Raw genomic sequence first — 26151 nt, 5'->3', positions numbered from 1 at the left:
TATATCTACAAAAACTCTAAAAATATGATTCTCATGGATAGAGCTGCATTGATAGCTTTTCCCATGGAAATGGGTAATATCTCTTGTAATTTCTTTTTGTACATATTACTGTATCGTACTACTGGCAAAACAAACACATTCTAAGTTTCCTCACTATAAATGAAGTCATCTGAAATTCTTACCGAAGTATCATCAGACATTATAATACAATTTAATAACTTTTTTCAACAATGAAGGTGTTGTTTTTTTTTTTCTCCTTACTGGCAAACATCCTTTTCTATTATTTACACTTTGAAATCTCTGCTGAATGTCTCATACAAAACATTGTTATTTTCCTCTTTCAATTGGAGAAGAACCAACATTACAAAGAACAGCTTCCAAGTCAATACAACATTCTCTTGAATACGCCTCCACATACAATCCACAACTTCACTTGAAGGAACTGCTTTGCAGAAGAACAATTAAAAAAATAATAATAAAAAGCTATGCTTTGGTTTCAAGAACTTTCTCGGTTGCAAGTTAGGTGAAATGCTTGGTATGCTATTAAGAAAAATAAAGTCTTATACCAGTAAGTAATTATCAGGAACGAATTATGCAGTTTCTTTACACAAGCATAAAGTACACACAAATCTTCTTATCATTAAAACTTACCTATTATAATATCTGCCTCCCATCATAAACTGATTGTTTGCAGTTGGACATATTTTAAATCGCTGAATATTTTCACTGGTCCGAAAATAAAGCGAATAATCACCAGGTGTATTATCTGAAGGTCTCACAAGAAAACTGCACACCTGACCAACTGAAAAGATATCATAACAGTGTTATTTACTGTTACTTTCCTTACAGTATTATTTGTGAGCCCTCACCAAATCTCTTTCTGCATAAATTAGCAAGAATTGCACACTTAAAGGAGAGAGACAAAGCCTATGAGGTAAGTTCCAACTGATTCCAAATCAGACAAAGTAATACTGAACTGTCAAAGTTAATGCAAATTGATTTAGCTCAGCTGGCAACCTACCTACATAGGACCATAAAAAAATTTGAAATGTTTTCAGAAATTAATGATGTTTGTTCTTATATTTGAAGTATTCTATTTAACAATACGGGTCAGAAATTTTCATGTTTTAAGTTAAAGAAGTATTTCCTCTATTAAGAGATTTTTTTTTAAAGTCTGTAGTATATTTTCCTTTAGGTCTATAACAGTATTTATTTCCTGGGAAAAGCCCATTATATTTTTCAATACATATATTAATTAAAAAGAATTTCACTATTTCACTCAAAATTATTAAATGACAGAATCACAGTATCACAGAATCAACTGTACTTGAGAATTTAAATACACTTGACACTCAAGTTTTATTTCAATGTAGTATTCTATTGCAGTACAACCAGCGTTTGGTTAGACTAAGACACCCCTAGGTTCAAATATAAAAGCAAATTTTGCCACAAGTTATCATAAATAGGATTGCTTTGTGCTACTTGACTACCCCTACATCAGAAGTACCTGTCATCAGCAAATTGTAAGCCTCTTGTTTGGAGATCTTCCCATGGAACCATCTTAACAAAGATTAAAAGAAAAATTAGAAAGCAAGACTACCAGCTCTCTCTTTTTTTTTTTTTTTGGTTGTGATGGCATCCAAGGCTCTGGCACCTATGAATTGATCTTTATTTAAAAAGACCTAATACATAGGTAGGTAAGATTATGCTACTTAATGCTGCTGTTCTACCAACAGCATGAAAAAGCTAAGATTAACAGATATATAAATACATTTCAATAAAAATATCCAACATGTAGAGTCCACCTTCAAACCTAACTGTGTTTAGAGATGAAAAAACATTTAAATGTTAGATAACTTGACAGGTATTATTTTAAGTCAATCTCATAGAGCTATTTCCTTGAATCATGAAATCCAAAGCTAAAACAAAATTAAATACAGTAAAGAAAAAAAAATCAAACTATTTTTGCCAGAAGCTGTGGGAATAAAACCTAGTTCTGTTGAACACAAACTGTTTTAATCTCACACCTTCTATGTTCTGCTGAGTCCTGTGTCAGAGGAACGCCCTAAGAAAGTTCAGCAACCTCTGTCCAGTCTCAACCTGATACTTTTCATTGTACAGTACTGACATTACATGGCTGTTCAGTTTACGTGTGGTGTGGCACACCACATGCTACTGCTTAAGAGCTCGTTCTGTCCTTTAAAGGAAACCTAGAAAAATATGGCCTGAACTTCATTACACTTCTTGTACATTTCATGTTGAATACGGGAAAAATGCAGAAGCCTATCTTATGCATCTAAAATGAGCTCTAACTTTTTTCTATACTGCACCTAGAAGGTAATTTCTGGGTATTGAACATTTGAAGGATTGGTCGTCTCCCTAGAATTCCTTGGAGTAGCAGACTGTGGACACAGTAGCATAACTTGAAGGAATTCTTACTGCTAAACTGACCAGCAGAATATCAGGGAACAGTGAGAAAACAACCGATCAGTGATATTCCTTCTCCTGTTAATAAGAAATGCCTTCTTCAGCCATCAGCCTTTTGGAGAATGCAAACAGGGCAACAGCTGCTGGAAGCAGCAGCTGCCATTATCACAAGCAAATGCAGGACAGACAAAATAATCAAGCCACTAGCAGCTCTCTGAACCTTATTTCGGCCACTCCTCTGTACTATTCAAAGCAATGTAACTATCAACAGTTTGCCATATCAATACATTGTTAAACCTGAAATGCATTCATTCTTGAAATTTTTTCAAGTATTCCAAGCAAATACAACCACAACCCCAGAGCCCTCCCTCTTTCATCTTCAATGTTTAAGTGTTATTACATGAAATGGAGAGAAGGTGTAATTATTTCACCGTCATTCTTGTAAGGGTACTTTGCTCTCTCCGGCATTTATAGTTGAGCAGATCTGAAAAGGTTACCTCTGAAGTAAGCACAATCCTAATGAAATACGCCAATATGCATATTTTGGCTGTAAGTGATCATACAGGGATTCACTGATGATTTTAACACTGCAAAATCTCTTAATTATAGGCTTTCAAGACTTACAAGACTTCCATCTCAATTATCTGTGCATCTTTAGCAGCTAATATAGAAATATTTTTTTGTACTAACACAAAAAATCAGTAACTTCTGTCCATCTTCCCAAAAGTCAGGAAACCTCATAGCTGAAGTTTACAATCAGTTATTTTATGATTTGTTTTTAATTTAAAAAAAAAATAAAAAATCCTTACATTTTGCCTTCATGTGGATCTTCTTCTCTTCCCTAATGAGAAAATCAACATATTAAGTGCATGAGAACAGTACAAGTTAAACTATGAAGTTTATTTTCTGAACTAAGATCTTCTGTAGAAAAAAACATTAAGTAGCCTAAGATATTTTGAACTAATGGGCTTATTGCACCTCTGAAAAGTTTTCCTCTTCATTCACTAAGTGAAAATTCAGCCAAAGTACAATATTTTAGAGGACTTTGTCATGTTTCAATCCTTTCTTTAGAGACGGTAAATTGTAAAACTCAGCTTTCCTACGGTATAGAAGTCTCCAGTTTAATATTCTAGTAATACCAGTTCAATTTAGCCATTCACTTGGATCTGTGAGAAACAGCTGCAAGTAACTCCACCAAAATACATATGCCGCACAGGAAAACATCCAAAGCAATGCTGAGCTTTAAGAAAAAATAAAATAAAAAATAAAAAAATAAAAAATAAAAAGCTCTTGTTTAGTAAGTCCTTTAAACCATCTCTTCTCTTGCAGTAAACTCTGTTACCGCAGGTCACCTGGTTAACTTCAAGCTAGCACATACCCTTCCAGGTACAACTAATTCACTAACGCTTTTTATGTATTGACCTTTAAGGCCCGCCACAACATAAAACTATACCCTGTACAGTTTGCCACGAAACTTTCACAAACATAAAACACAAATGCAATTATATGACCAGCAGATTCTTTACAAAGACAGCTGAGTTTACGGAACTGCTTAGCAAGTTTGCAGTACCATTCATTTGTATTTTTTTGGACAACATGTTCATAAGTGTTTTTTTGATACTGAATTGGGCTTAAATGTTTTTCATATTTTTTTCAAAACCACTAGATACAATTACTAGGCTCAGAAAAAAAACATAACTGAAAACGAGGTAGTTAAGTGTCACTGATTTCAGTATTTTACATGTATTTACTTATATGCACACACAAAGAGATATATACATGAAGATTTGAATATAAAATTACTTACCACTTCTTCTACCAGGTCTTCTACAATAAGACCTTGTTCGTCTGTACGAAGGTTTGTAACCCACATCCAGCCATCTTCCAATTCATTATGGACAATAAACATGTCTCCTTTAAGGAAACTAAAGGGAATTACAGTAATAATGAAGTTAGAAATACAAATCACAATACAAGCATTAATGAACACAATGAATTCTTGAGCAGAATTTCAGCAAAACATTTGAAATATAAAACACCAGTAAAGCAATCAAAATGCCATTAATAGTCTGGAAGAAAATACTCCTTTCATTGAAATCTAATCCTGTATAACAGAAGCCCGTGGAACATCTGTTATTTATGTTCTCACATAGGAAAACAAGTGCTACAAAGAGAGTATAGAATAGTTACTGGAAAAGCTATGCAATCAGATACAAGAAAAGCATAAATAAGAAGCATTAACATGCCAAAGGGAGCTTCATTACTGGAAGGTTTGGGTAAAGTTATTCCTTAAGTTATCCCAAACTCAGGTTACATGTAAGCCTTTCAATGTAGCGTAGCAGGACTTCTCAATCAAGTTAGATGATGCATCAAGGGTACAGGAAGTATCTATAAGACACTGAAGCTCACTAACTACAAATCCAGTCCAAAATTACACAGCAAATTTCAAAGAACATTTCTCTCATTTGAGATGGCTAACAAAAAAGGCATTAAAATCATGCATAAAGCCAACAGCTAAAACAGAAAAGCCTAATGGAACATGGAATTAATTCATCTGCTAATGAACCTAAACCGTAAGAATGGGTGGCTGCCAGCAAGAGCATCCTACATCAGCTCTATTATGAAGAACTACACAGTAAGTTGCTGCATGGATGATATGCTGAAATTAATCCTGCAATACTATTAACTTTAATATCCTCATCAGTACTTACAAAGTTTACAGTCAAGATTCACTGAATCACAGAGTACATTAATTTGACCCAGAACAAACTGAGAACTTTGTTCCGGGCAATGCCAGGAACAGAATTATTTTAACCATGATCTCATAAGCCTATCACAAAGCTCTGCATTTCAGCTGTACCCTGGAACAGGGAGAAAAGGTATTATTTGCTATCACAATTAAAATTGTAGAAAAGTAACAAAATGTTTTTCTCCTGTAACTTAAGTGCAGTAAGCACGTACTGGACTTGATTAATATTTTTATTCGTACACGTAGTAATAAGTTTTACTTGAAATGTTTAATTAGAGTTCCCTCCTTGCCTTACCACCTCTTCTTCTCTCCTGCTTGGAAAATCGTCACCTCAATGGTAAATATCATCACATCATTCCTTAAGGAAGTTAGACTGGCTTAAGCTGTGAGCTGTGGGATAACATCCTAACGAGGATATAAAGCTCTCCTATCTTTCTCTGTATTGCCGGAAATCAGAATAGTTCAAAAAAAAAAAAAAAAGGCATTAAGTATGCTAGTTTAAATTTTTTAGGTAGTCAATGCTCACATTCTCTTTCTGGTGGGCAGGATTACTTTGGCTTGAACTATTTATCTGCTATTAGCTACTTGCTATACACAGTTAAGGGAAAAAACAGCCTAAAACATTTACCTCAAATATTCATGAGACACTTTTGCACAGAACTTTTTCTTACACAAATTTACCCTTTTTAATAAAAATATAGGCCTTTATAAAACTTACCTGAGAAACATAATTATAGTTCTAACAATCTAATGCAACTTCCTGTACAACACAAAGTAGCATACAGAGAAAAAGAAGCGTTACTGTTATACCCAACAACAACAAAACCAGAGGCATCATCCTTTAAGCTAACAATATTCTACTGGAAAAAGAGATGTTCATATTGCACATGAATGTATACTTAAATCCTTGTTAGTATCTATGCGTACTCTGAGAATCTCAGAACTGCTACTACCTATATTAAAACGTACCTTATTTCATCAGTTTCTGGCACTTTGGTGTAAGGCAGAATTGCTCGAACTCTCCTTCTGTCCTCCACAGGCTACAATTTAAAATAGAGAAAAAATACACTTTTCACTTCCTTGTGACTCCTCTCCCCAGCACTGTGCTATTCTGAAGAAAAGGATTTGTAGTAGTCCCCTATATCCCCCTTGACAGCATTAAATTTTCCAAGCTTGAAACCACTAAAAATACAATTCATACACTCACAGCTAGGAGAGTTCTCACTTTGTTTTGTACCATGACAATAGTGTATGTTCTCATCTTGAAAATACATTACTAATAAGCTAATTCCCATGGAAGTATACTTCTGAAATTTCTTCCAATTGCAATGGAAATTTAAAGAACTTTAACTATCAGAAACATTTTTGGTTTTAAGTTTTGCTTGCATGGTTTTAGCAATGAGAAATTGAAAGATGCCTCATTTTCAGAAACCTTGATTATCCACAGCATGAATAGTTGCAATTTTTTTAGATACACAAAATATCACAAAACAATAAAGCTTGCCTATATTACAGTGGTACTCTTTTACTAGCCAAGAACTACGTATTTTCTTGTTTATGTCTACCCACTTGCAATGCTATTGCTACTTTTGGAGATAACAGCAATGCCCAGTATCTAGCTTTCGTTAAAAAAAATTAAACAGCATTTTATTTTTAATCATTATTTTCCATCAATAAGAATACATTTTTAATACATTCCTTATACCTTATGATATGCTGAGCCTACGTAGGATGCTGGGGAGCTTTCTACAGTGATTTTTCTTCTCTACAGAAAACTATGAGTACTGATTAATGATACCAATATATTTAAGTAAATGGCTCTTAAAAATATTACTGCAAAAATGTTACTACTTGCCTCTGGAGGTGCTACTGGAAATAATAGCTTTTCCCCCTTCAACAAACAAGACACATGACTGTAATAACCAATTAAGTCTGAGAGTGAAGCAAAGCGACGTCCACCAATGTAATAGTCTCCACACATGGCAATAATCCTGTTAATAAAGAAAAAAGGAAGCTTGACATAGGGAATTTTTTCTACAGATAGTTCTTTTTACCTTTTTTTTTAAAGCAAAAAGAAATTAGATAATGTTCAAGTTTTAAAGCCGAGTGTCTATATTCAATACTGTATTTTAATACAGTATTACAACCTTTCTGTACATAGATGTGCAAACCTTAACTAATGGATATTTCAACTGAAATTACTGATGTCTGTAAAGGAAAAGGAAAAAAGATGTAAAAAGGAAAAAAGATGGAAAAAAACTAAATTAGTGTCCTGAAAAACTGACAGAGTGCTCTAGTAGGTAGATGCAACAACACTACCATGTGTATCATGCAGGACATAAATACATGTATGTATTTAATAAACTACTGAATTGTTCTTATAATAAGTAACTGAACTTGATTATAGAATGCAGAAAACTAAAACATCTTCAAGAATAGTCACTTTCTTGCAGTTAATTTGGTATCCAAGCTAAAAAAAAATAATAAATTACTCTGGAACAATTAAAATACCTCCTTATACTTCAAATTTTCCTTTAAAAAAATCTGTATTTGCTAATTGACAGGGAAAAGCTTATGGAACGTTTTCAGTATTTTAATACAACAAGGAATTCTTAAAAAAAAATGTTTGGTTTATCCTTTCAAGGCCATGTTTTTTCTAAAATACAGATTCATGAAAACACTGTCATGTAAGAAGTGGAAGGTACCACGTCTGTTCTCATTGCTATTCAATACAGATTCTAAAAGCAGTCAGAAATAATTGATCTAGGCAAAAGGATTAACAGTATTAAAAGCATTCCTGCTATAATCAAGAATCATTTGGAAACGTAAAGAAGTACTTAATATGAAACAACTAGCATTTTTGACCAGACAATCCAAAGAAACAGCAGAAAGTATGTAAATTGGTGGCATTGAGTGGACCTGAGTTTTTCCAGCAATGCAGGTGTGACAGCAGCCCTTTGTAACAGCTCACTCACATTCAAAAAGGGTTATCTGGAAAGCAGCCGGGAGCAGGGAGTAGATGCTGGCAGAGGGACTGAACTATTCATTTAGTTACACAAAGTGAAAAGGTGAAGAGACACTCATCTATATAAAAACTATTATTTCTGGTACAACCATAAAACATCATCATCTGTTTTTATAAAACCCGCAGCTGAAATTTCCAATAAATTGTGTCACAAGCAGAAAAGTCCTCCTACTTTTCTCCAGAATTCTTCTTGCAGAGTGTTGGAATCATTTCTAAAATATCGTATGGTACACCTTTACGAACGGAAGGCTAAGTGTACACATACTGCTTTTGATCAGCTGAGAAAAAAATATACACAATAAAGTACAAGAAATAAACAGATTATTAACAAACTAAGCATATTTTGCTTATTAAGGAAAAACTTAAAATCTAAGAACTCATGTTAATTCTCTCTCCAGTCTCCAGAAGAGAGAAAAATTATCTCAAGGATATTTCAAAATAAATAATAGTACAAAGAATAATCATATCTGAATCTTCTCAGCATTCCACTGCTTAATCTCTTTACAGTGTTTGGGCAGCACAATTCAGAAACAAAGGGAAAAAAAATCAACTGCCACAAAACTTATCTTTCATCCAAAATGAGTACACACACTACTTATCTGCAGCTGCTTCCTTCTGGTTTTACTCCCGTTTTCTTTAACAGGCCAGTAATCTCATACGTTAAAATTATTTATTCTCAGGCAGTTCTTTGAGCGGAATTATTTCTCCCAAACAATAGTGTAAAATTGTGCTCTACTCTGCACTTGTGCAGCCTCACCTCGAGTACTGTGTGCAGTTCTGGGCACCACAGTACAAAAAGGATGTGAAACTACTGGAGAGTGTCCAGAGGAGGGTGATGAAGATGGTGAAGGGCCTAGAGGGAAAGACGTATGAGGAACGGCTGAGGCCACTGGGCCTGTTCAGCCTGGAGAAGAGGAGGCTGAGGGGGGACCTCATCACAGTCTACAACTTCCTCACGAGGGGGAGTGGAGAGGCAGGTGACCTGTTCTCCATAAACAACAGTGATAGGATCCGTGGGAACAGGGTTAAGCTGAGGCAGGGGAAGTTTAGGCTGGACATTGAGAAGAGGTTCATCACTGAGGGTTTTCGCACACTGGAACAGGCTCCCCAGTGAAGCAGTCACTGCACCGAGCCTGTCTGAATTTAAGAAGCAATTGGACTGTGCACTTAGTCACATGGTCTAAACTTTTGGGTAGACCTGTGCGGTGCCAGGAGTTGGACTTGATGATCCTTATGGGTCCCTTACAACTCGTGATATCCTATGAAAATCTAAATAAGCGTGAATCTTCAGAGATTGAATCTGAAGTTTTTAAGCATATAGCATTGAAAGGGGCGTCAAATAATATAATTTTAAGGATTTAGACTAGATTTTTTGGCATATTTTCGGCAAGATTCCTTGGTGAATTACTAAATAGAGATTAGGTTCTAATTGAAATATAGTGTTTCAGATTATTATTTCAAGCTTAAACACAAACTTCCTTGGAACACAGAGCCAATATATACAGAAAGACTTTTGTAATCCCAGAAAATCGTGAAGGGCAAGATCAGAAAGTAAATATTTTTCTTTACAATATTTGGTATCATGCAGTAACTCATTAAAAATGTATCACTTCTGTGAAAATAGACTGTTTTAATAGATCCATACGGTATCCATCAATCATATGGTACACAAGCATTTTCACCCAAAACACTGGGATTTTTAGGGAAATAACTGTGGGAAATAATACTTTTAGGAAACAAAATGAGGAAGATTGTTTAACAATGACATTTTCACCCATTTGTGGTGGATTGCTATTGGCAAAGATGAAGCTCTGGTAGAGAGAGCACTTTTACTCTGCAGGACACAGGAGATCAATCCCTGTATGTTTGAAATTACTTTGACTGACATCATTAAGTTTGACAATATTCTTGAGCATACGACTTGCCTTTTTATTAGGAAAGAAAAATACACATTCAGCAAATGGGATTGCAATGTGTCCAATCTCTGACGAACAGTACCAAAAAGCACAAATTAATTTCCTTGGTGTGTTTTATGGATCTTGGAATGAAAGATTATTTAAGGTTGGGAAATACAGTAGGGACCCTTTCCTTAGGGAATTGGAAACTGTTGGAGAACATTTTCTACCTGAGATACCAGCAACACTTCTATGGTGTGCATGAACCAATATTCAAGTGCCCTGAGGCTGGCTTCAAGAACCTAAAGTTATTAAAAATAATGCAGGACTGTAGAGCAGTACTAGAAAAAAAAAACAAATACAATTTAATTTTCTGCTACTGCTGGACAGGTACCAGTTCCCAAGAGAGTATCAATACAGCTGAAAAGCTGAAATTGTTAGCTCAGAGAGCAAGATGCAAACATAAGGTACTATTCGTGTGCTACACTGCCTGAATTTAGAGAAATTATGAGCTCATGTCTATGCTAGATCAGAACCTCTGAACCACATTTCATCTCACAGCAGACAAATCCAGAAACTCCCTACATTTGTAAACCACAGACATAGTGGCTCATATGTTGATATCCTGGATAATTCGCTTTCAGAAGTTGAAGAGTTTAGTTTGTATTTGTTTCTATCAAGACCACTGAGAAAGGTTTCTACTACTGACAAACAAACTTGCCTTCCTATTTTGCCAATACATTTTTTTACTTTTCTATTTGGTGAAGGTGAACATTACACCGCGACACAATACTTGCTAACTAACATTCATGCTTTTCTCAGAATACATCTCATTTACACTAATAAATGAATGAACTTACTAATATACACAGCTTGCCAATGGTGAAATAATCCTAGTCACAGTTTTGTACAATGGGCTATTTGTATTTAGAACAATTAATTCTAACACATACTGAAAGCTGTTTCAAGCAAACCCTTTGATTATTAAATACATAATCTCTTCATTTCTTCTCGTTATTTTCTTAAAATTAAGGAAGCAATCACACTTGCTAGCACTTTAACATTGAAGTCTGTCCTGTGAGCTAAAAATGAGTACCGAGAAACAAACCCAAAACAGTCTCTATGGCTGACTAATGAACCCTGCATGTCACTTTAAGTCTATTAACAACGATTTCAGACAAGCCTCTCTCTTGTGAGCGTTTCCTTGTATTTTTGTTCTTTAATCTATAAAGTGATTCTTAAGCAGTGTATTTTAAAACAACTAAGCGCAAATTAAAAGCAGTACCAAAAAAAGAACAAAAAGCCAAAAATGTTATAATAGTGGTTATTGCTGTCAGTACTGTGTTCTAAAAAAAAATTACAGTATTTTAAGAGAAAACATTTAATTCTCACCTAAAATGATTGACATTTGTTTTACTAAGGAATGAAAGCACAAATGAACCTGGTCTCCGATCACTCTCTCGAATAAGGTAACTTCCAGGTTTTCCCGCCTGTCGAAGACGTTCCTCTGCAATTGTTCTGTCAAGTTTTCCATGATACCACCTGAAAAAAAAATAATTACAATGAACTTAACATTTTTATTTATTCTTACAGAATATATCTGAGACCAAAGAAAGCTATCGGTTGGAACTGATATAATTGTGATCTTTTCCTGCAAACAAAGTTACGACATATTTACACGCGCAACCTCCCAGTAAGTGCTTTTAAGACAGCATAGATTTCAGATAACAAAGTAACTCGCATTTTGAACCATCCCATGGGGCAGAAACTCCACATATCTTTTCCCCCCTTCCCCAATTCGCTTGTTTTAAGTAAACAGAACGAGAGGTGTCTTCTGACTTGAACGAAGACTGTTATATTTTAAGCCTGCCTGGGCTTCAGCTCAGGCTGGAGTTTCCTAAAACACAAATTGTAGAAGTGATCTGTAACAGGCTTTCCTTAGCTTACACACACAGATATCCTGGTTTCAAAGCCTGCATCAAAGTGGAATGACAGCAGTCACCAGACCACCATCCAGTCCCACAAGAGCCCTTCCTAAACACAATTCATACCCTATAAATTAAAAGCAAGTACAGATGCATGGCAAGTCACTGACTGCAGAAAATGACAAAAGAGCACTTCCATCTCTAAAGGTAAGACTTAACAGCAAAGCATTATTTAGCATTACCTCAATTCTTTTATTTACATAGCTTTTGTCAGAATTCTTATTTGATCCCAAATGATTAAGCATTAGGTTTAGCACTAAAAAAAAAGAGCAGCCATGGAGAGAGTAATTGAAATGTACAAAAGAGAGTAACTGAAATATACAAAGTGGTGTTTCTCATCACATTTTACAAGGAAAAGCAACTGCGCCTTTTACAAAGCTGCAGCATGTTCTGGAGCTACATAATGTAGTTTATTAGGTCTGCATCTATCAACTCCCTATGCTTAGAATTAATCGTTAATTTCCATATTCAAGAAAACATACATTTTCATACTATCACTGTTTAATAGTATTTACATCGTTTACTACTTCAGTCACCTACTGATTCTACCTGTTGTGTAGATCTCTCATGCTATAAAAAATGCGTTTTGGAACAGATATGAAAATTACCTTTTTCAAAAAAAAAAAAAAGCTGGGCTGTTGATAAAATCTGGCCGGATACACTTTTTCTATGAAATGGAGGCAAAATAAAAAGTTTTCTTTGAGGGCTTGCCTCTGAATGAAAACCAGATAGGCTGCACAGATAAGCATTACATGCACCAGCGTAGATACTGTTTACCCTGGCAAAGCTGTATTCTTGCTGGTGTAGCTCTCCTTGCTTCTCTTCCTCGTCCTGATGGAAACAAGATAAACCAGAAGAAGTGCCGCTTTGTCTGTACAGCCATACCAGCCAGGTTACAGAGATGTGTCTCACCACATTCCAGAGCAACATGGCCTCTTCGCTGCTGGCAGAAACAGCCAGCTCGCATACGGTCTGCACTGCCCCATCCGGAGAGTTCAATAGGAAACAAAACAAAAATCAGGAGTTTGTTTTGAACTCTAGGATGAAATATCCTGCTTGTCAATGGTTATGTCGGTGGCTTGAACCCAAGGCTGTTCATTATGAGCACACATCACAACTGGGCTTTGCTCTTCTGGATAGAAGCAGAAAAACTTCTTAAAGCAGAAAAACTCCCCGGAGACTCAAGAAACCTTCCTGATCGAGAAATTCTTTGAAACCAGCATTCCACAGAGCCTATTTTAAACTAACAATAGGCTCACTATGCTTTTATTTGTTCCTATTTATCACCCACTCAAGAAAAATAATCTGGGCTCAGTTGAGGGACACATCATGTTTCGATGCCAGACTTAAAGGCATACCTTCAAAATGCGGAAGGTGGGAGTGCTAATAGGAATGCAAATTGCTAATAAAAATATATTAGGAAAACAAAAAAGCAGAATTACTAGGAAAAAAAAAGATTAATGTTTTTGAAGGGGACTGTGATTTCTTACAATGATAGTCAGCAATACAGCACAGAATTTTAAGACCTGAAGCTCTAAACAAAGAGGACACCCTCCCTGCTGTTGACACAGATGTTGGTGTACCACACACAATGGAAATTACTTCCTCTAACATGAAACAAAATATACCTACCCTCTCCCATTCAATAGTTTTGTACCATGCATGCTGAAGATATGTATTACTAGTTAAGGGATAAGCAGGGCTAAACAAGGTTTGTCCCCTTATCTCAGAAAAGGGTTGTTTTCTAAAATAAAACTGTCTGTTCAATGCCACTGAGCACATACTTGAAATATTTGCAGCTGACACAAAGTATGTTGTATTCTGCAGTTCACTACGCATTAGTGTAATGAATAAACTACTCTACTCCATGAGCTACAAAAACATGTGTTAACCCTGAACTTCACTAGCAGCTGATGGGAAGGTGAGATACAAGTGTCAGTAAAGCAGAGTCAATACTCAGCAACGATAGCAGAAAACAGCTCAAGTGATATCCTCAGGAAGCCTCTGTAGATAGCACACATCTTTAGAAAACAGGATACACACTCAAGTACAAGCTTTCAAGATACCATTAGAGTAAGCAAAATGCTTGTCGGGAAATAACTGCATTTTTCCAGACTCAAGTTTCATCACTAGAGAACCACTTTACTCAAGTAATACAGTGCAGAAGAGTGCTAGAAGGCTTTATTGTTAAAAGCGCGCATCTTATACTTCACCCAGCTCTCACCTGACTTCAGCATTAATACGAAGATGCACTCTGCAAGTTTTCAGCTTTACCTTAAATCAGTTTAATGGAAAATAGCAAAGAATATTTTATAAAACTGCCACACTTGATTTCATTTATAGTTCTCAAGTGCTCAATAAAGTATTATAAGTATTATCTTTCTTAATACTTGCTGAGACTTTTTATTTTTTTGATTAAAAATACATGCACAGATCAACTTTTCTTTCAATACTGACCAGGTTACTAATCACTAATTCACAATACTGAAAAATATTAAATCATTTATGGTGTGTTATCAGTTATAAAGGAATATCCATCCAATAATCAATGCTAGCCAAAAAAATCGCATCAGAAATGACTAAACTGCAGAAGCAGACCTACTCATTTTAATTTTATCAGAGAATAAAGAGCACAGAGCTCTCTGAAGGATGGGACCAGTCTGAAATAAACTCCAGATTCTCTGCCTTTAACCCTCAGTCAGGCATCTCTGTGAAGCCTGAGTTCAGCCTTTCTGAAAAACATGCAAGTTAAATCTACCTTTTCCTCTTAGAAGGCGCTGCAACATTGTGAACTCTGTAGGTCAAGGTCAACAGCTTCAGCATTTTGGCAGCCTGGACAGCTTCAGATTTAATGTGTGCACATTTAGAAGCAACATTTAACATGATGTCTTAACTTTTTATCAAATATAGCCTCCTCACAGAGGCAAAATGGGGTCCTACCTGCAGAGCACTACACGTATCAAGGTTTGGATAGGAAGGTATCACACCCAACAACCTGTCTAGCTGTTCATAAGCAGAAAGCTGCCCCTCTGGCTGGGACTCTTACCACTTGTGCACTCAGAAGAGTAACAACTACTTACGCGTACATCCTTCATCGCTGACAATGACAAGATCCGTATCGTTCCTAGTCAGCCTCCTCTATTTCCTTGCCTAGTCCCATTGAGGAGTATTTCTAACACTCACTTTGCAAAATTTTAAATGCTGATAATCCACTATTTTCACAGTGTTACGAGCAAACATAATTAAATGACATTCTGAATCAAACAGCTGGTGTCCTAACAATACAAGAGCTGTTATGAAAGGTATAAAAAGAGAAAATTGTCACAGAAGCTTATGGAGTGATTCAACTACAAAACGTCTATGAATCACAGTTTAGGCTGTTGTTTCCATGACCAGCAGTTTAACCACTGCTGTAACCAGCTCATTATCCATTCTGTGACCTTCATTTTAATTCTAAGAGAATCAATAACAGACTTCCACATTTCACAAACCAACCTGATGCTGCGCAAGAAAACCCTTCCACCAGTTTAAATCCAAGACGGCCTATTCAAACCTGTACCATAATCTTAATTACAGCAAACGGAAAGGATGTAAACTCAATGTCACGGCTCACAGTTTTTAGAAGCACACGACCACCACGCAGCCGCACGGGAGGATGCTCCTGGTGACAGAGAGCCCTACAGCAGGTTGTAGAGCTAGTGGCAGAGCTGCTACCCTGGGTCAACACGTAAGAGCCCACAAGAGAAGCTGGGTAGCAGCACCCTGGTCTCACCTGCTCCATTATGCCCAGGCTGCAAGCACACCCTCCTGGGAGCAGGAAGGCGATCAGACTGCATCCCTCCAGCAAGCTCTCGGGGCTTTTGGCCCCCAGCAGGGGCACTCCACAAGGTCCACGCCAGACACAGGCTGTTGGCAGCGAAGCAGCAGATGGCGGATTTACCATCTGGAAGGAGGCAGCTGTCACTGTGTGGAAGCATGTCACATGGGTCAACCAAATCCTTTCACGTTTATGTTATTTCCTTTTTACATGGGAGAAGGGCACAGATACGAAGATGTTTGTTCCATCAAACATCTCACCATTTCTGTACCCTGCAATTTTAAACTTCGACACACAGCAGGCCAAGGAGAGGGAACGCAGAGGAGCGACAAAGGACTACGGAAGTGTTTTGAGCAATCTAGCAGAAATGAAGATATCGGCAATAACGGGAAACCTGTTTCCACCTACTACACACGTTACAGTGCAGAGGAAAATTCATCATCAAATGCCATATCCACTTCACTCAAAGCTCCTCTTAGCCATACCCTGCTGCTCCAACAAAACATATCAGAACAAGCAGAGAACTTCCAGGACACATGGTCAGAGCTCCCTCCCTATCAATTCAGCCACTGCCTTTCACAGTACCTCTCACACATTACAGATTCTTGTTATCACTTCCTGAGACTACACGAGCTCTTGTTACTTACCATTCCATAATTAGCAATTTTTTGACAGGGTCTTTGCAGTTCTCAACATCACTTCCTGCCAGAAAAAACTTCCTGCCAGAAAAAAGCTCTGCAAAAATGCGTCATTTGCTATACTGTAACTCACCTGTGAGATACTGAAACAAGCTGAAAATAACCTGAAACATGGTAGGTGTTCTTTGTCCAGTACGCATGAAATTAGAGACTGTTTAATACTCTTCTACTAAGCGTGCTGGTGCTTTTTAATCCGTTTTGTATGCATTTTTCTATGCGGAGGCAGAACGCATGTAAACCTAATACAGTTAGCTCATATCATTTTTCTGTTCTAAAACCCCTTAAAACCAGCAAGTAGAAAACAGGGCTGTGTAGGAAGAGTAGGAAGCAACTGACATAGACTTCGGTCCCACAGGGGGTCCCACCGTGTTACTTACACATGCCTCTGAAAGCCACTAAAATGCTTTCAGCAGAGAAAAACACAACTGTGGACTTGAGGAAAACTATAAAAAAAATCTCAAACAAAAACCTCGGTACATCTTAACAGAAAGACCAAGCAAGGATGAAGAAAATGAGGTAAGCCCACATTTAATAGGCAATACATTTAAATAACTTTAAGGAAAGTGAGGTTCTATGCACTTCCCTCCTTTCAAAGATACAAGGTGTCGTAAACTTTAAAAAAGATCTGACAACAGCACGCTAGAAAACATAGGCAGGCCAAGGAGTTCTTTCAATCCTATCTAATACACATTTACTAGAAAGAACACTGACTGGTATCTCCTTTTTGCAAAAGCCACTGATAAACAAGATAAATATAGATAAACCAAGAAACAGCTCTTGAAACTCTCATTTTCTTACTGAAAGGTGAACTTAGGAAATAAATTCTGGAACTCATTGCAGTTTTTAGCAAGACATTTCCCAGTTTTAGCAAATGCTTCCTGTTCACGCATGCATCCTACATGTGTCCTCTGGTCAAAGATTGGCCTTTCCTATTTAAACCAAGAGTAACGAAGAAGCTACAGAAGCAATGTCAACATTGCTATGCAAAACAGCAGATACTCTTTAGCAACGATTAAGGAATTTCTGGGATTTTTAGCTGTCTTGTCTGCTACTAATTTCAGGAAATGTACCAGTGGCTCCTTAACCTTCCTCCTCCATCTACCTCACCATCTCCTACCTCCAACCTTCTTGGGCTTTCTCCTTGTCCTTTTATTGCTCGACCTGCTACGGTAGCTCTGTCTACCTGAAGCCCCACAGAACTGAAGTAGAGACAGAAGTTCTCTGCCTCTCCTTGTGCTGAGCCCCTGCCTTCAGCTCACTGCCAGCAGCACAGCTCTGGGTTACAGCTCATACTAACCAAGCGCAGTTTTTTGTTTCATGCTTCACTCTCACCTCACCCTGCATGCTAAAACACTTCCCAGCCTCTCACCCATGGAGAACTGCTGCTGTAATGAGAAAAAGCTGACAGTTATACAGTATAAATAAAGTGAGGAACAGTGCATAAATTAAAAGGTGTCCAGTGCTTCCCAGATGCAAGAGGAACAGTGACGGGATGTACCCTATGCCATACAATCCATATACCACTGAACCCAATAGCATGACATGAAAGAACTGTGTTGTAGAGCTAAGAAAAAAAAAGTTCCCAATCCTATACTTGAATTAAGAGACAATTACTACAGAGGCTTTGTTACATTTTGGTTTTGGAAGGATGAAGACATTTCTCTAGCACCCCTTCGGTTGCCAAACAGTAAAAAGCACAACTCTCCCCAGATGCTCAGAAAGCATAAAAAGCCCTCCAAGAAAAAAATCTAGGGAAAAGGTACAGAGAACTGGCTGTGGCTTGAACAAGACGATGCAAGTAATTCCCAGTCCTCTGAATTAACAAAATATCCAAACATGAATTTTGTAAAGTCTCTGCTACTGTTCACCAATAAATGGAGATACAGAAAAGGAACTAATTGATTAATGATTGTTAAGTTTTATATGGAGAAAAGGTTGATGCAATTTATCTATGAAAGAACCACACAAAATCCAGTAACCAAGCCACAGACAGAATATCTTTTTGTGTGTGTAGAAGTATGGGTGAATATTTGCATACATATGCATAATTTTACAGCAAGCAGGAGGACTGGATAACAGAGCAAATGTTTCAGAAAAAAATAATCACACATAAATCTACACAAAAGTACAATGCAATTCCTGAGCTGATTAGCAAAGGTTGGATAAATGTACATTGTTTCTTGAAACTACTGCAGATCAGAAAGCTGTGTGCTCTGTAACTGGAAGTCCACAGAAGAAAGCCTTGCCCAAACATCTGTTAAGTAGCTATAAATGAGAAAAATCATATGCATGCTCCTGCTTGGGCAGTGGCAGTAACCTTTAACAGAAAAGGGTAACACTTTAAATATTCCCATGTAGCTACACAGCCAACTTCTTCAAATGCATGCAACTGTAACATCTCCATATTAGCATCAGTATTCCAACCTATGCGAACTATAAAGCTTTAAAAGCCCAACTACCACTGGAACAAGAGTTACTACTTCAGTTCAACAACAACAACAACAAAAAAAAAACATTAATAAAACATACAAAAATAAGTTATTAAAACTTGAAGATGAAAATCACTTTTTTATTAGTATTCGATCACCTGTGGCTCTTTCACACTGATGATAGCTCAGCACCAACAAGCTGCTGTCTCATTCCTTCTCAAAAGATCACTGGGAAAAGTGGGATGAAAAAGGGCTCGAGGGTTGAAGTAAAGACAGGGAGGATCACTCACCAAGTACCATCACAGCAAAAACAGACTCAGCATAGGGAAATTAGTGTAATTTAGTACCTACCACTAGAAGACTAAGAAACTACACTAAAACCACCTTCCCCCATCCACTCTTCCACCTGCTCCCCCCGAGCAGCACAGGGGTATGGGCAATGGGGTCTGCGGTCAGCCCCTGATGCTTCATCTCTGCCACCCCTTCACGGTCCCTCTCTGCCCCTGCTCCCTGTGGGGTCCTTCCCAGGGGATGCCGTCCTTCCCAAACTGAGCCTGCGGGGGCTGCCCACAGGCAGCAGCTCTTCAGGAACTCCAGCAGCAGGTCCCTTTTGGTGGGACACCCTCTGACGTGGGGCAGCTGCTGAGCTCTGTTCACAGAGGCTACCCCTGGAGCCATCTGCTACTAAAACCTTGCCACACAAACCCAGTACCATCATCAGAAGAATCAGGCCTGTAACCAACCAGTACCCTGGCTGGGTACACTGAGTGTCCTCCTTCCCTCAAATGTTCCTGTAGCTTTCAAGTTTACTTAGCAGCACTGCCTTGTATACAATTATTAACATATACAAATTAATGTAATAAAGAGATAACTTCAAAGGAAAACATACACATGGCAAGCAAAGTGATTAAATATTTAAGCAGCACTATTAGATATCTTAGAATTTTAAAAAGGCAAATTCTTAAGCTTTTGCCACAAACTGGGAGATCTGCCTACACAGAAAATAATGAAATGTTCTATTTCACCTAATTAAGGATTTCTTGTGCTTTCCTTTAAAGCCTTTGCCATTAGCTACTGCCACTGACGTGACTCCAGAATACTTCAAGTAATAATTTTCAGCAAAGAAGTCCTGTAACACTCACTCTCAACTATACACATACAGAATCACTTGGGTTGGAAATGACCATGGGGGTTGTCTAGTTACCATGCCCCCCAGTGCTTCTCAAGCAGGGTCAGCTACAGCAGGCTGCTCCCAGCCACATACATGCAGCTGGGTTATAAGTACCTGCAAGGATGGGGACTCCACAATCTCTCAAGGCAATCTGTGACAGTGTTTGACTACCCTCACAATTAAAAAAAAAATAAATTGTTTTTTTTTTTTTTTCTGTATTTAAATGGATTTTCAAGTTTTTTCATTTGTTCCCACTGAGTCTTGCCCTGTGAGTGGCCAGCACTGGGGAGAGCTTGGCTCCCCCATTCTCATCCCTACCCATCAGGCACTCATCCACGTGGATAAGATCGCTCTGAGCCTCCTCCAGTCCAAGCCGTTACCTTGGTGGCCCAGTACCAGCCTTGCTCCTCTAAGCCCACATCTCTCCCACTGGGAGCCCAGCACTACATGGAGCACCTTGGACGTGTCCCCACAGTGCTGAGCAGAGAAGGATCGCCTCTGACGCTCCTCGCAGTGCCACCCAGGACACTGCTGTTCGCCTGTTTTGCCGCTTAGATGCGTTTCTGGCTCCTGGTCAGCTCGCTGTCCGTCAGGCCTGCTCAGTCCCAGTGTGGCTCTGCAGAGCTGCTTGCCAGGCAGTCAGCCCCCAGCACGTAACAATGTCGGTCAGTCCTCTACCGGGCTGTAGCTTTGCGTTGCCTCTGCTGAACTCCAAGAGGTCCCACAGAGCCCAGTTCTCCAGCCTGCCCAGGTCCCTCCAAATGGCAGCCCACCCACCTGGCACATCAGGCACTCCTCTTGGGTCCGTATCAGCTGTGAACTTGCTGATGAGAGCACACCCTGTCCCACCACTGAGGTCAAGAACCACAATGTTCAATGGTTTGGCTCCTGGGGAACAACACCAGTGCCTGGCCTCAGACCTGACCCATCACCACCACGCTCTGGGCCCAACCTCCCGGCTAGTTTCCAACCCACTGCACTGCCCCGTAGCTAACTCGCACACCGCCAGCTTGTCTGCAATGGTGTTAGATGAGACAGCGTGAAAAAGTCACATTAAAGATGAGATAAACACTATCCATTGATCTTCCCCCATCCAACAAGCCAGGGACCTCGCTGCAGAAGGCCACCAGTACAATCAGCGCTGCCCTCTCCCCATCACCTTCAAGACGGAACATAACACAAAGATATGTTCAGGTTAAAAAAAAAAAATTCTGCCATTCCAGAGCGAGAGAGCAGATATTTCAGTTAACAACAGAGACTACTGAGGACTGCCTGCAAGTATACAGAACAGTATTAGGAACCTGACAAGCACGTGAGTGACAGCAACATCTTACTGGTGCTGAGTGTACTCTGGCGGGAGGCAGAGGAATGCAGAATTGTTCCATAGGGATACTTCTAGGAAGCACAAGGACTACGTTAAAACACCTTCCTCCTCCCTCCTGCTGCACCCTCCAGTGAGATATGTATAAAGACTTCCCTGTTTTTATTAAATGAGAAAGGAAGATACAGGCAAAGTGGAAAACTACTGCATGAGCCCTTATAATTTATGGCTGAACCTACAGATGGTGCCTATCGCCAAAGAGACCCAAGCCTCACTGGTAAGTTGGTGTTTCCCCCCACTGCCCCACCAGCAGACATTAAAACAAAAGGTGAGGGGACGTGGCACAATACTGTGCACCCCAAAAGGACAATTCCCACACCGATATTCTCGGAATCACTATGTGACAGAACAAAAGCTAGATAAAGTGAAGGTCAAGAGAACATTCGCTCCTTAGATGAAACGACAGCATCCGATGTTAGCTAGAAGTACTGAAAATCCCTCCTCAGACTTTCACTACCATGAAATGCTTTCCCACTTCTGTTTTTCTTCATCTGAAGTTTCCTTTAATATACGTACCTATCATGTCAGTGCACTTACTGCTTTGCTTCCTATATATGGTTAGGTGCAATTTTGTTCTGCTGCTCTTCACCGTGCATTTCTAATGCCACATAGTCAGCCAGAGATAAAACCAGACTTCTCTTCATGTCTGTTTTGTAAGCGGCCCAAACAGTACGCTAATCAGCATCTTCAGGTAATGAATTTCTTTATCGACTTCTGCTCCCTGTGGAAGGGGAACACCTCGTTTTCTGAGAGAGGAAAAGTTCACGTGCTAACATGAACTGCTGAATAGAAAAGGAACTTCATATGCTAAAATCAAGTTGCATGCCATTCCATTTTTTATTGCTTATCTAGAACCTAACTGCATATGCCAATGTTGTTTCCCCTCAGCTCTCACTGCAACAGACTTATCCACTGGAATGGAAAGTGATCCTCAACCATTATTCAGGAAAAAAAAAAATATTTTCTTATTAGCTACTCAAATAAACAAATGTTGCACAACTCTGGGCTTGCCACCTTTGACAGACTTACCTCAAGAAACTATAATTCACACCACGTTCAGATAAAAATATTCTTTCATGCAGTCTTTGCTTGTAATGCTATTTTTCTACCCACCTCTCTGTTTTCAGCTTTTTCTCCCTAATTTATTGCCTCAACAGATACCAAGAGCTACTCTAAGAATACATCTGCTTTGGGTAAGATTTTGTTTTAACCAGACAGTATTTTGACAGCCTGTTTCATTTTGTTAGGTTGATAGCTTTCAATTTCAACTTGTTTCCATTTAAAACTGCTAATCGCTGCTTAAAAAACACCATATGAAAATGTGAATTTTGTTGAAACATCCAAGAACTGCTTCTGCTACCTTAATGGAACACTAAGATCCCAAATAATCCTGCCAACTAAGATATTTAGTCAAATGCCTAAATAACTATAAACTATTTCACACACCAGCGATTTTTTACTAAATTAAGCAGCATTCACTCATTAGTTATGAAGGCCATTTCCTTGCACCATTTCAGACCGACATCAGCCTGTCAGTGAGCTTTGTAGATGGGGAAGAAAGCGGAGAAAAAAAAAAGAAAAAAACAAATACAGAATTGTCCATTTTATTCCCTAGCATCCTGTGCTTCCCACCCAGCATTAAACTACAATATAAACACGCGACTGCCATGCTCCAGAAAAATGAACACCCCCCCACACACACACACTGAACATACAAGTCTCGAGTCAACTCCACTCGGGATCAAAGACGATAAATATCAACCCTACTTGGGCATTTTGAGCTTCTGAGTAAAGTGAACCTGTTACGTGCTGACAATCTCCTCCCAGTGCTAGAAAATTAAGGAAAACACATTAAGAGAAGACATGTTCCCCTTTTCCTTAGGTATGTGGAAAAGAAAAGAGGAAATTAAGTGTATTAGGTGCTCGCTAGCAAAGTCGAACACATCCTGACTGCTCTGAACAAACTATATTTACAGCATCCTGATGGGAAGTGCAGAACTTGCATCTGCTTCATTTCCCATCTCTTCAGGTTAGCTACTGTAAAAATCAGCATGACAAGCATACGGTGTTTAAAAACCTAATCTACAAAAACTATTTGGTCTGTAACAACTTTGTGGCCTAAAACTTGCAAACTGGGAATTTACTCAGATATTTTAAAAAACTTGCTAAACTAATTAGGAGATAAAAATGTTATAAAGTTGTGCGTAAGTTCACACAAAAAGCTTCATTTCATTTTATGCATAAAGATCCAATTTCAGACCGGAGTACAAACTAGGAAACACCAGAAGCGACTTTTACCATATTTTTTTGTTTGGAGTCGGTAACCAACAATTCAGTAAATCCTGAAATGCGATGCATGTCCAACGGATGGCAAAGGGGACTAGTTAGTGGTTATTGTTGTGAAAGACAAAGAAAATGTCTTTTTGTTCTTGTACAGGAGATAATGCCACACAATGCAAAGCCAGGAGTGAAGAGCACTCCCTGTTTTCTGATGTACACGCATTACCCTGTAAGCAAATAGGACAAAGAAACAAAACTGTTTGACAGAATCACAGAATTATCCATCAGGCCAATCAAGTATGACTCCCATAAAAGCTGAATGAATTAGGAGGAAGTGGGAAAGGGTGGAGCTGGCAGTCATATTTAAACAAATGGAAAAGCAGCTCTGCAATCGTATCCAACTGGAGAAATTTAATCTAAGTTACAAATTTGATTGTTGTTCTTAAAAATTTGTATTGGACTTTTCCCTGCATAAGATTATAGATAATGCTGAACTCTGTTTTGCTAATACATTAAGAGTTCAACTCCACAGAAGCAAACAGTCTGGCTACAAAGAAATGGCCCTTCCAAAATAAAACAGCAGCACTGAAAGGATGCATTTTACTGACAACATATTGCCAATGTAAGTGGCTTAACAGAGAATGGTAAAAACTGACAACTGCAGATAAGATGAATGAAAAAGGCCAACTATATTAAATCAACCCACTCCAGATTTTGTTTACTGAGAGGTCACATACCGAAGAAAAAGTTACAAAGAAAAAAATAACAGTTTATTACAGCAGTAAGTGCTTCCAATTAATCTTTAAGTACTTTATTTCTTGGATTTTCTTTCTGTTAAGGATTCTCCTAGGGCAGAACTCTCAGCTACTGAATGCCTGGCTCTGCGGAGACTTCAGTGCCCCTTTTGTGTCAGCAAGGTGAGCCGTGCTGTTAACCAAAACAAAATCTGGGCCTCCACAGTCCACCCTGAGCATGCACTTGTCAGAATGCTAACATCCTCTTTTACACAAGTTCACCATCACGCCAGCACGTGAGTCACACGGCAATATTCCGACAGTAAAACCCGCTCAGATTTGTCCAGGTCATAGCAGCTATTCAGCATCACACAGGTGATTATTTATAAATAATTACCCCACTTTCTAAAGTTACTTCCAAAATAGCCTGCTTTCTCTCCAAAGCACAGCCAGGTTTAGCAGAAGCAGCAGCCTGATCTTTCAGAGAGAAAACCAGAAGGAGACAATTCTGTCTCACTGATTTTACAGATGAAGTAACTTCACTTCCATGTGCTTCTATTCCCCTCCTTACCCTTTGTCGAAACTGCCTAATCATATTCTGGCTTGTTAGTGAAGTCCTCAAGTTAAAGACTATTCAAACACTGTCTTCACAAAACAAGGCCCTAAGTTAGCAAGCTTCCATTAAAAAAAAATGAAGGAATTAAAAGAACAAAGGAAGTCTGCCAAGGTTAGAGGGAGAAATTTAAAAGGAATCCTTTAATATTACATTTTATGTCCTCCACACGACTGCAATGGCTCCTGAAATCTTGGAAATACCTGAAATTACAAAAGTTAACTCCCTGATAGTAGAGTCACCAGAGAAGGTAAAAAAGAACCCAAATTCAGATCGGTTTTCAGATTACCCTTCTGACCTGTATCCTGAATCCATCTGCCAGCCACCACCTTGAAATCCGAAATCATCTATCACAGCCACCGAAACTTTAGGAATAATATATTTCTAAGCACCAATGAAGGCTTTTAAGCTTCTGAAGCAATTTCATTTTTTAAATAACAAGGTACCTGCTAAGAGGACCATTTTCTGCTCTAACGTAGGGCTTGCAGTGCTTTACAAAAACCTGCAGACTTCCTATACTTAAAGCCAGAGGTTGTGCTTAGAGTACTCGCTAATTACACGAGCTCTACATAACATTATCGGATGCTGTATTTCACAGGGTATAAACACAGAACCGTGCTAAGTGCGAAATTCCCTGCATTACCGCTCCGCAGGATCCCGATTAGCCCTAATGGAAGGGTGAGTGCAATGAAACCTAACCAGAGATTTACCTGATTTTCTTTTTAACCTGCCTCTCCTCTCCAAGCACAGCCCAACTAGGAACAACTTTGAGTTGGCTGAGCAGCAAAGTAAGCTGGATTTCTAAAAACACACGGTCCACTAGCGTGGAATGCTCGTTTTAAAAACGTGTTTCGAGGGTGAATTTACACCTCTCCAGAGGAAGGGCAAAAAAAAAAAAAAAAAAAAGGCCAACACGTGCACGGCACTTTGGAGGTGTTTGTACATGG

At 38.5% G+C, this 26151-nt stretch overlaps 1 protein-coding gene across 1 annotated transcript in view; it reads right to left on the bottom strand.

Moving 5' to 3' along the window:
• RASA1 (RAS p21 protein activator 1) overlaps window positions 1-26151 on the bottom strand; it is a 66515-nt gene that overhangs the window by 39453 nt on the left and 911 nt on the right. The window contains exons 2-8 of the mRNA XM_035309770.1: window positions 11489-11638; window positions 7032-7167; window positions 6146-6216; window positions 4235-4352; window positions 3237-3268; window positions 1508-1560; window positions 652-802 (exon numbers count right to left, since the gene is read on the bottom strand). Of these exons, the coding sequence (XP_035165661.1) occupies window positions 652-802; window positions 1508-1560; window positions 3237-3268; window positions 4235-4352; window positions 6146-6216; window positions 7032-7167; window positions 11489-11638 (711 nt within the window). The remainder of the gene's footprint in view (window positions 1-651; window positions 803-1507; window positions 1561-3236; window positions 3269-4234; window positions 4353-6145; window positions 6217-7031; window positions 7168-11488; window positions 11639-26151) is intronic.

Source organism: Oxyura jamaicensis, chromosome Z (genome assembly GCF_011077185.1).
Source record: "Oxyura jamaicensis isolate SHBP4307 breed ruddy duck chromosome Z, BPBGC_Ojam_1.0, whole genome shotgun sequence".
Classification (NCBI taxonomy): Eukaryota; Metazoa; Chordata; class Aves; order Anseriformes; family Anatidae; genus Oxyura; species Oxyura jamaicensis.
Note: the sequence above shows the minus strand (reverse complement) of the source record. Positions and strands in the feature narration are given on the sequence as shown.